This window comes from Cervus canadensis, chromosome 21 (genome assembly GCF_019320065.1).
Source record: "Cervus canadensis isolate Bull #8, Minnesota chromosome 21, ASM1932006v1, whole genome shotgun sequence".
NCBI lineage: Eukaryota > Metazoa > Chordata > Mammalia > Artiodactyla > Cervidae > Cervus > Cervus canadensis.
In genome coordinates, this window is record NC_057406.1 from 32471346 (window position 1) to 32483791 (window position 12446).

At 36.0% G+C, this 12446-nt stretch overlaps 1 protein-coding gene across 18 annotated transcripts in view; it reads right to left on the reverse strand.

Moving 5' to 3' along the window:
* SOX5 (SRY-box transcription factor 5) overlaps positions 1–12446 on the reverse strand; it is a 1099609-nt gene that overhangs the window by 328147 nt on the left and 759016 nt on the right. For all 18 annotated transcript variants that reach the window (XM_043441163.1, XM_043441162.1, XM_043441157.1 and 15 more), the window contains one exon: positions 686–896. In XM_043441163.1, the coding sequence (XP_043297098.1) occupies positions 686–896 (211 nt within the window). The remainder of the gene's footprint in view (positions 1–685; positions 897–12446) is intronic.

Genomic DNA, 12446 nt, shown 5'->3' on the forward strand with positions numbered 1-12446 from the left:
GCTTTAATGCTAAAATTAGTCCATGAGCATATCACCTGCAGGATACTATCTGTAACTATTCAAGAGATTTAGTGCATGAAATCTTAAAAGAAAGGCATCTTGGAAGTTAAAACATGGAAACTTCAACACATTTAAGAGAGTTAGAGAATCACTACTTTTCAAATACACACTACATCCAACCACACCAATTTTGGATTATACAAAAAAATTGACCTGTCTATGTAGCCTAAGAAGTGTGTAATGTATAAAGAATATAAAATGTAACAAAGTTGTAAAATGGCCTTGGGCAGGGATGGTGGAGTGGGGGGGAGGGGGGTGGGTCAGGCTTGTGCAGGGGGGAGGTTTGAGATGCCGAAACTAGACTACAGATATCTGGCAGGTAGGTGGTGACTATCCTGGGTTCCACTGCCACATTCTATTCCTGAATCTTTAAGTTGTACTCAACCATAACTTACTCATGTGTGAAAAAAAGGAAGACATCACACAAGAATTAATGATTTATAAAATTGGGATAAACGCACTTACATTTCTAAAAAAAAAAAAAAATGTTCATCTTCATAGCGTTACATTTCTCTCTCTTCCAACTTAACATTGAGAGTGTGTCAGAGAAAGGAACTGGAAATTAAAACCAAACCATTAAGATTAGGAGATTGGCAACAAATCTGTTTTGGCTGCAATCCTTTACCTTCTGGCTCATTTTTGATGAGCTCTTCCATTTTCCTCTGTTTCAAGGTGTCAACAACATCAGCTAAGCTGCCTTTGCGCCTTTCAGGAGTTCCCAGGGTTGCACTAGACAAGGACTCGCCACTCTGCCGCCCACCTTCTTCTGCCTTCTGAGGTGAGGTAGATGAGTTGTGTGGGGCAAATGAAGACATAACTTTATTGCCATCAACTTCCTGAAAGAGAAAGCAAAGGAAAAAAAAAATATATATATATATATATACATGCATACATTTGCTTAAAATTCAGTAAGCTTTTTGATTTTAATTGGTTACATGGCTTATTCAGGACTTCTCTGATAGCTCAGTTGGTAAAAAATTCTCCTGCAATACAGGAGACCCTGGTTCAATTCCTGGGTCAGGACAATCCTCTGGAGAAGGGATAGGCTACCCACTCCAGTATCCTTGGGTTTCCTTGTGACTCAGTTGGTAAAGAATTCGCCTGCAATGCGGGAGACCAGGGTTCAATCCCTGGGTTGGAAAGATCCCCTGGAGGAGGGAAAGGCTACCCACTCCAGTATTCTGGCCTGGAGAATTCCATGGACTACATAGTCGTTAAGAGTTGGACACGACTGAGCAACTTTCACCATGGCTTATTCAGTTGAAACATTAAAAAGTGAAATTCTAGTGTGCAGGAGCAAAAGGAATAAAGAAATTTCAGAAAGAATACATCAACATTACAGCCTCACACCAGAGTGAGACAAAGACTGAATCACAGGAGAGGGAAAAATAAGAAGATTCTCTCCCCAAGACTGAGTTCAAATAGCAATGAAATCTTCTACAAAGCCTATACTGATTTTATATATATATATATATATATATATATATATATATAAATTTTATATAATATATAAATTTTATATATTATAAATTTATATATTTATATATTTTATATATATTAGTATATTTATATATTTATTTTATATATATTATATATATATATTATAAATTTTTTGCTTTATATATATAAACATATATATATATATTTTGCTTTTGTTTGAAAGTCTTAGATTTTCCTATGAACATCCAATGCAGTGGTCACCTGTAATAAACCTTCTCATGGTATTATAATGTTTAAACAAATAACATTCCATATATCAATTTTCTATTTAACTGTAAGCAGTCACCTCTTCTTGATGGTACTCCTAAACAAAGCAGGGTCCTCATTTGGTTCTCCACCTCCCTCTCATGCTTTCAAGAAGGCATCAGACACACAGGAGATTCTGACATCAGAGAGGAATATTGCAATTTCATTTCTGCTTCTGCAGAAGATCTTTCCAATTCCATGCCTTATCTAAAGCACTGGTTCTGATGATACTCTTTGCTATTTTGCACATTAAGCCTCATTTGCCCTACAAAATAAAGTTTCTTGCAGACTTTGCCTCTTCATGATTGTGTTATGTGTGTGAAAAGAATCTATTCAAGAATTCCAAAAGGTAAACATAATTTTGGTGTTTCTTTAGACATTCTTTCCCCCATAATTTCTTTGGCAATCTATGTAACTCGGGGGGGTATATTTTGTATGTTGTTGTTGTCTAGTCACTAAGTCATGTCTGAGTCTTTTGTGATTCTGTGGACTCTAGTCCACCAGGCTCCTCTGTTCATGTGATTTCCCAGGCAAAAATACTGGAGAGGCTTGCCATTTCCCTCTCCAGGGGATCTTTCGGACCTAAGGATCAAATCTGCATCTCCTGCATTGGCAGGCAGATTCCTTACCACCAAGCCTGCATGGAAGCCCTTATATTTTATATAAGCAGCATTATATTAATTTTTTCAAACATTTTCAAGAGAAATAATATTGAAATGACAAAGAAAAAATTATTTTCTTAAAGGTTTTCTTTGTATAATCTCTTACTTTCATAGTCTTTTGTGCTGCCGCTCAGTTGAATCCAACTCTTTGTGACCTCATGGACTGTAGCCTGCCAGGCTCCTCTGTCCATGGGGACTCTCCAGGCAAGAACCCACTGGAGTGGGTTGCCATGCCCTCCTCCAAGGGATCTTCCCAACCCAGGGATTGAACCCAGGTTTCCTACACTGTAGGTAGATTCTTTAGCATCCAGCCACCAGGAAAGCCCAAGAATACTGGAATGGGTAGCCTATCCCTTCTCCAGGGGATTTTCCTGACACAGGAATTGAACCAGCATCTCCAGTACTGCAGGCAGATTCTTTACCAGCTGAGCTACCAGGGAAGCCCATAATCTTTCGACTTCCCATAAAAGAGAGCTTTTCTTAAAAATAAGTTGCATCCTAACATCTTTGAGTAAGTTAGTCTCTCTCTAGACTTATTTTCTAATTCTACACCATTAAAATTTTCCATTAAAATATATGAGATTGTGTACATATTTAATTTTCAGGAAAATAGCTTATACCCATGTTTACATGCTTGTCCTTTATTTTAAAACATGTTAATAAGGATCGGTGGACCTCAGAAAAATGACAAATCACATGGATTTCATGTTTAATCTTTAAAAACAAATGCTACTATTTTTGACTAGATTAAGACATATTTTTTTTTCAGGCCTATGATAGAAAAGCATTTGATTTATATACAAAGGTCTAAGAAGTCAAGGGAACACTATAAACGATCATACAAATCAGGTCCAGTATCTTGGACAAGCTGTCTACCTCTGAAAAGTACTCAATAATACTCTCAGGTTTTTTTAATGTATTAAAAATAGAGATGTCAGCACAAATGTAATCTGTTCCTACAATTTTTGTCAAAGGATACTAGTGAGTATGGGCTTCCCACATAGCTCAGTGGTAGAGAACCCACCTGCCAATGCAAGGGATACAGGAGATGCGGGTTCGATCCCTGAGTTGGGAAAAACCCCTGGAGAAGAAAATGGCAACCCACTCCAATATCCTAGCCTGGAGAATCCCATGGACAGAGGAGCCTGGCTGGCTATAGTCCATGGGGTCACAAAGAGTTGGACATGACTTAGCAACTAAGCATGCACGCATTGGTGAGTGCAAGGACATAAGCTATAGTACAAACATCAGTTTGTTGGGTGACATCGAAGCAATGTGGAAGCAGCATAAGTAAAAAATGTGTGTTAAAAGAATTTTCAAAATCATGATTCTAAACCTAAACCCCAAATGCTTTCCATTTCCTACAAACAGAACATGTCCCTTACAATGACTATTCTTTATTCTTTTTTTTTTTAATATTCTATAAAAATACATTGAGAGATGAATCTTAGTTTATAATATACTTGAATTTGGAAATCAATACACATAGTATAATAATTACAAGACCCTGCAGGCTAAGTGAAGGTACACTTTTGTAATTATTTACTTAAAAATGACACACGAATACACGTAAATACTTAAACATACATATATAGATATCTCTGAAAAGGGCAACCACATATTCATTCAGTAAACTAAGGAATGGTTTTATGAATGACCCATAATAAACATCAGCTCAGTTTAATGTGCAAATTGGAATACAGCAAAACTGCTGTATTTATTTTCCACAATCTTTCTTCTCACTTATTTCCAGGGTCAAAAGCAGAAACACCCCAATTTTAGTTTCACTTCAAACATGCATATTTTATACTCTGCTTTTACATTATATGATGATAAACTTTACAAACAAGAATTTGTCATTTGAGCTTCACATTCCATAATTGAAAACTACACACATCCTTCTGCAGCATCATCAGTACAGAAAATGGCACCCAAACTGTATGCAATGAAGTCAATTAAAATATGAGAAAAATTTTCAAACTAAAGTAAAATAAAATCGTATCCCATTTTGCATGTCTCTAATTCTCTATACTTTGCAAAGAGAAGGATTTATTGAAAAGAGTTTAACGTATTTCATAAGAATTCTAACCTCAGTTACCACAGCAATATAAAAATAAATTAATTATTTAGCATTATTGCTATTTCATGCAGGAATATTTATCTTATTACTGTTTCACCTGTCTGATTACATTTCAGCCTCTGGCACTGTTAATCCCTTTAACAGCTTCATGTAGTTAACAGATGTTTCAGTGTGGGGCTCCACTGTTCATTTGCATGGTGAATGGCCTGAGTATGGAGTACTGGCACAGTTTTCAGTCAAGGAAGTCCTATGGTTTCCAGTTTCTACCCTGGGACTGCATTTACCATGCCTAAAGTAATGACTGCACATTTCCCTTCACTTTCCTGGGAGTTGAACATCCAAAGAGTCTGCTAACAAATGCCATCAGTGGTCCAAGCCAGCAATATATACGTAATTAAAATTTGTGCACAAAGCTTCAGTATTTTGCAGGAGCTCTCAGAACTGTGATGTGTAACTTCTAAATTCTAATGATAAAATGGTGTTCTAAACTTATAGAATGAGGTTAAGAATCTTTGTTATTCTTGAACAAGCTTTACTTAATCTTGCCTCTGTTACCCTTGCAACCATGAGATAGTGTACCTAATGTATCCATGCGTATACTCTCATCAAAATATCTTTTCAAAAATACATTCTTATTAATTCCATAGATAGTCTTTTGCTATGAACACCCTTTTAAGAAAAGTATATTTCAATCTTAATATTCAAATTTTACTTTAGGTAGTTTGGTGATTAAGAAGAATTAACTCATTTGGAAAAAAAAAAGATAACAGGCAACTCAACCAGGTATGTCGTTATTGTTTAGTTGCTAAACTCTTTGCAACACCATAGACTGTAGCCGACCAGGCTCCTCTGTTCATGGAATTTCCAGGCAAGAATACTGGAATGAGTTGCCATTTCCTTCTCCAGGGGGTTTTCATGACAGGCATCAAACCCAAATCTTTTGCATTGGCAGGTGGATTCTCTAACACTAAGCCACCAGGGAAGCCCAATCAGATGCATATCTTCCTTTTATTAACTTAATGGTATTTCATTCTTTACTCTAACTTCAAAAAACACATCATCATACTTATTTTTTCAGTTCAGTTCAGTCGCTCAGTTGTGTCCGACTCTTTGTGACCCCATGAATCGCAGCATGTCAGGCCTCCCTGTCTATCACGAACTCCTGGAGTTAACTCAAACTCATGTCCATCGAGTGGGTGATGCCATTCAGCCATTTCATCCTCTCTTGTCCCCTTCTCCTCCTGCCCCCAATCCCTCCCAGCATCAGGGTCTTTTCCAATGAGTGAACTCTTCCTTATTTTTCAGCCCTATAAATTGAAGTTAAATCTGTACAGGATAGTAAAAACATTACATTTAGTAGTCAGTCTATGATATTATAATCACTAAGAATGACAGCCAATATATTTACACAATATTTACTTTGTGTCCAGCATAGTTTAAAATGATGCATATGCATTAACTCAGTTAATTCTCATGGCAAGTCTAACTATAGTTTGTACTTCAGAGCTGGAGAAATTGAGGCACAGAGACTGAAGTAAATGACTGAGGTAATAGGACTACTAAAATATAAAGTCTAATCAGCTTGATCTACTTGGCTTTCAGAGCCCTGATTTTCAATGGCCATGCTAATACTGCTACTGCTGCTGCTAAGTTACTTCAGTCGTGTCCGACTCTGTGCGACCCCATCCCTGGGATTCTCCAGGCAAGAACACTGGAGTGGGTTGCCACTTCCTTCTCCAATGCATAAAAGTGAAAAGTGAAAGTGAAGTCGCTCAGTCATGTCTGACTCTTCGCGACCCCATGGACTGCAGCCTACCAGGCTCCTCCGTCCAAGGGATTTTCCAGGCAAGAATATTGGAGTGGGGTGCCATTGCCTTCTCCATGCTAATATTACCCCACTCTTAAAAATATACAAGCAAAAAAAGAAAAAGGCCACAAGCTTTTAACTATGTCTATATCTATCAATGATATACTTGCACAAGATACACTTCTCAATAATTATAAAGAGAAGCTTTCACCCCAATACAGTCAACTCTTAAAGAAATGATATACATATCTTGAAATGAATTAATACAACTATTTACAGACTTATAAAGCTCAACCCACCCAAATATAAGGTTTATGTCATACTCCAAAAAAACTAAACCTGAAGATTTAAATAGCTATATAAAGCAAACACATAAATTTGAGCTCAAATGGCTAATCAAAATAATGATGCTTAGTAGTTTATGCTTCTTTATCTATCTTTATGAAATATGTGGCTACCTCTACCATTCCGTCTAGTTCAATGAAGTTTTGAACTTAGAATAAACAGTACAGAAGATTTGGACTAACTTTAATTAAATTCTCATTAACACAAGTTCATTCATTTTGGCATTGCAGAGATAACATAAAATGAACTACAGATCTAGAGAGAAAACTCTTTGTAAACAAATTTTGACATAATCATGTTCTTCTTCTAGCAATGAACTATTCTTATAGATATCACCAGGAAACAGCAAAACAACACTTTGAAAAATATCTTAAAAACTGTATTTTTTGGTTGAAATGGATGAGAGTGTCCAAAAGGCACATAGTTCTAGTTATAAAATAAATACTGAGAAGTAATGTGCAGCATGGTTAATAATATTATATTCTATACAATAGCCAAGGACTTCCAGATGTATAAGCTGGATTTAGAAAAAGCAAAGGAACCAGAGATCAAACTGCCAGCATTCGCTGGATCACAGAAAAAGCAAGGGAATTCCAGAAAAATATTTACTTCTGCTTCATTGACTACACGAAAACTTTGACTGTGGATCACAACAAACTGTGAAAAATTATTAGAGGTGGGAATACCAGACCACCTGACCTGCCTCTTGAGAAACCTGTATGCAGGTCAAGAAGAAAGAGTTAGAACTGGACTTGGAACAACAGACTAGTTCAAAATTGGGAAAGGAATATGTCAAGGCTGTATATTGACACATTACTTATTTAACATATATAGACTACATCATTCAAAATGCCAGCCTGGAAGACCCACAAGCTGGATTTAAGATTTCCTTGAGAAATATTAACAACCTCAGATATGCAGATGATAATACTTTAATTGCAGAAAGTGAAGAGGAACATTGTGTGAAATGCTTGGCTGGATGAAACACAAGCTGGAATCAAGAATGCTGGGAGAAATATCAGTAACCTCAGATACACAGATGACACCATTCCGATAGCAGAAAGCAAAGAGGAACTAAAGAGCCTCTAGATGAAAGTGAAAAAGGAGAGTGAAAAAACTGGCTTAAAACTCAACATTTAGAAAATGAAGATCATGGCATCCTGTCCCATCACTTCATGGCAAATAGATGGGGAAACAATGGAAATAGTGACAGACTTTATTTTCCTGGGCTTCAAAATCACTGCAGACAGTGATTTCAGCCATGAAATTAAAAGACGCTTGCTCCTTGGAAGAAAAGTTATGATCAACCTAGACAGCATATTACAAAGCAGAGACATCACTTTGCTGACAAAGGTCTGTCTAGTCAAGGCTATGGTTTTTCCAGTAGTCATATATGGGTGTGAGAGTTGGACCATAAAGAAAGCTGAGCACCAATGCACTGATGCTTTTGAACTGTGGTGTTGGAGAAGACTCTTGAGAGTCCCTTGGACTGCAAGGAGATCCAATCAGTCCATCCCAAAGGAAATCAGTCCTGAATATTCATTGGGAGGACTGATGCTGAAGCTGAAGCTTCAAAACTTTGGCCACCTGATGCTAAGCACTGACTCACTGAAAAAGACCCTGATGCAGGGAAAGAATATGGCAAAAAGAGAAGGGGGAGATAGAGGATGAGATGGTTGGATGGCATCACTGACTCAATGGTCATGAGTTTGAGCAAACTCTGGGAGATAGCAAAGGACAGGAAAGCCTATTGTACTGCAGCTCATGAGGTCACAAAGAGGGGAGATGACTTAGTGACTGAACAACAATACTTGAAAATGGCTAAGAGAGTAGACCTGACTGTGGTGATCATTTTGTAATACATACAGCAAATCACTATGTTGTACATCTGAAACTAATGTGTTACCAGTCAATTATATCTCAATTTTTAAAATCTATATTATTTATTATTTAGTTATCCCTTAAAGTTAAAAATTGTATTAAAAATGTTACTACATATATTTATTTTGAAGCTAAATTGCTCTACCTATAATTTATTCTGTCATATTAGAAGATGCCAAATTTCACTTAGTAATAGAAAAAAATACATCATTATTGTGTAAAAAGAATTTGTAAAGCTTTTTTGGTTAAGATAATGTTTCATTATATTTCTGCATGAAACCTCAAACTTTTCAGTATATTTCTGCACGAAACCTCTGCATGCTTACTTCTTTTGGATTATAAATCTCTTGATGGTACCTAGAATATCCTCCAAAACATATACATGTGCATATAGGCAGGAAAAGACTCTTGATACTGCACACATAATTTTACATAGTTTTAGAGAGTTAATTTTCTACTCTCATAGTTTCGACTATGCACTTCCTCCGTGAAATCCCTTAGGTACTCTTACAAACCTTGGGATCCAGGTTAAGAAGTTCTGACCTAAATGTGCACCTACCAATAAAGTACTATAAACTCATCAATGTATATAATTAGATGGTTTAAAGCTGACCAGTTACTATATGTAAAAAGAGCCTCAAACTAGATTTCATTGATGTTTTACTCAGATAAATATAAAGACATCTGTTTCAATAACTTGAAGTTTTACTATTCTGAGATAAACCTTTAGAGAGAGATCAGTATTTTAATATAGAGTAATAAACACATTAAAGAAGAGAGTACATTTATTTAGGGCATTGACTTCTTACTCAGAAATTACCCTGTGATAATGTACACATAAATTTGAAATGGAAAGCAGAACAAATTGTTAACTTTTATAAATGAATGTCACCATTTTGAAAAGTCATACCAGTTAAATTTCAAACAGGGATTTTTCTGAAAACAGGATCTAAACATATGAGGAAGGATACACTGAGGCAAAAACCAACACTTAAAAAATCTCACTAGAGAACACTAGGAATCTTTCTTTGGTTAGCATGATTAAATTCAAAATTCTGGGAACAGGATATGGTCAGTACCCAACACTTGAAAAAGAAAAGTCAGTACTGATAGATCTCTGAAGGGTGTCTTTTATGCTTCTGATTACTGTTGGTGTCAATGCTGTCTGATTTAAAATCCTTTCTAAACTTTTATCTAAAAAAGAGGTGTTTAATGCATACTTGGATCCAGTGATTCAAATAAATGAAAAACTGACAGAAGTAGTTTTGCTTGAGTCACTTTCAGTCATCTAGAAAGATGGAACTCATCACAACTGTTCACCTTTCTATACTGGAAAAAGCCACTGATAACACATTTGTAAAACTTACTGAGTTTCACAAGATCAACAATTCTCAGTGCTTAAACAAGGTAAAGTAATTGAGATTCCAGATATTAGATGAGTGGTTCATAAATCTGTCTAGGGATGGGACCAGCAAGCTAGGTATATGTGTTTTTCTAAAGATTCCTCGGGGACTGTATGCTAAGTATGGCTGTACCAGCCTAGTCTAGATCGTCTGCAAGCTAGTCACAGGAATCCAAAGCCAGATTTTAAGGAAAGATTACATTTTACATATTTTAACCTCTTATAATTGAATGATTATAATCATTCAGTCATCACAATAAAAAAAACTGGGTAGAAATTCCACAATACTCAAATATATACTGCATATTTTTTTCTCTGTGATCTATGGAAAGTTTCATATTCCATATCCCTGCTCAAGGTCTAATTTTTAAAGAATACTGTAGAAACCTCAGAAGTTCATTTGACTCTGTAATGGAGACACAACCTACTCTGAGAATAGATCTAACATTCTAAACAGTGACAGGTTTCATCAAGTTTAGGTAAAAGATAATTATTTTACAAAAAGGGCTCCATTATATTTTAAAATATATAATCCAGTCCATATTTCAAGTATTTTTAATGCATTTAGGACAATGTCAAAAGAAGTGAAAGCTATTTGATGTTTTTCCCAAGCCTAAAAATATAGAATCTTTTAAAAATTCCTTTCCTGCACAATAGATTGGCATTAAGTAAAAGTCTAACTCAGTTTGCATACTTTTTTTACCGAACATTAAGATGAAACATTACCGTCGACTCACACTTAATTACTGATCAGAAGACTAAATAAACATTTAAAAGTGAATTCTCTCTTAAAATGCATTCAAATGGTACTCAACAACAAAAGATGACAGGTGATGTGTACAAATGTAACTTTCAAACTGTGGTCAGTGAGCAGTATCATTATGAGCATGACCTGGGAATACTTTGGGCTTCCCTGGTAGCTCAGACATTACAAAATCTGCCTGTAATGCAGAAGACCTGGGTTCAATCCCCTGCATCAGGAATACTCCCTGGAGAAGGGAATGGCTACCCACTTATTTGCTTGGAGAATTTCATGGAGAAGCCTGGCAGGCTATAGTCCATGGGGTTGCAAAGAGTCGGATATCACCAGAATGATTAACGCACACATGGGAATACTTAACACATTCTTCTCGGGCCTTACCCCAAGCTTTCTGAATCCGAAACTCCAAAGGTGAAGTTTCAAAATGTATTTTAACAAGACTTCCAGGGGAGACTGGTACACCTTAAAGTTAGAGAACTACTCATATAGGAAAATTTGTAAGAGATAAAAGAGAAAAGGAGGGAGAGAATGAAAGGGGGAGATGACTAAAAGCTGCAGTGGTGATGAAAGCAATCATAAAGTTACGGAACAACAGATTTGAGAGGTGAGCTCAGAGGTACTATATCCCAGAGGGGAGAGGACCCTGAGGGGCAGGGAAGATTTATTAGCAAACCCTCTCTGGTGGCTCAGACAGGTAAAGAGTCTGCCTGCAATACAGGAGACCCAGGTTCAATCCCTGGGTCAGGGAGATCCCCTGGGTTCAATCCCTGGGGCGTAAAGAGTCAGACGACTAACAACAGAGGTGAAAATGACCAATACATTTTGGAGGAAAATGATGCTGATGTTTTTTTAATAGCCATGTTGCCATACTGAAACTGAGGTGGACTTGCTGATGTCATACTAATTGTACAGGTTAAAGAATCAGATTTATGTCTACTTCATTGAGGAAATTGATTATTTTTAGAAATGTACTAAAAATTTGGTTTGAATTTGTTAATAGTTTAATCTCATTTATAAAATAAAAATAAAACAATGAGAGTATATTTCTTTTGATTTTTTAAAGCAGTATCATATTTGCCGTCTAATTCAATACCAGTGAGTGAAACAGAAATTTAAAGGCAAATTTTATGATTTAATAAGAGATTATAGAAACAGGAAAAACAGTTTTGGAAAATCTCTTCATTTGCATCTGGATGCTACATGGGCAGAAGAGTCTAATGGCTGTTTTTCCAGAATCACATTTACTAAGAATCTCAGAAACACTGTGCTCAAGCATAAAATGTATGTTTTCATGTGCTCTCAAAACCACTTAATAAGCAAAAGTGGCATTTAGAGAATTCTAATATATTAACTAATAGAACCTGTAAAAACAAAGAACATTTTGTGCTGTGACAGCCTCATTATCTTCCTACTGATGATTTGTGTGCTGTGTCTTACTCACGTTTAAACATCTCGCAAACACACTCTTAAGACATTTGATGATCTCCTCCCTGAGGGCTCAAAGGTCAACAGTAAGATGTTTCTAAACAAAAATAAGACTACACATCAAAACACTTTCATTTCACTCTAGCATTGTGGATTATATAAAAATATCTTAAGAAGCAAAGAAAAAGTAGTCACTAATTACATATAATAATTCACCTATCATTTTCCTAAGAAGCCTTTAGAATAGTCCTACTGCAATTAATAAACTTGATTAGATA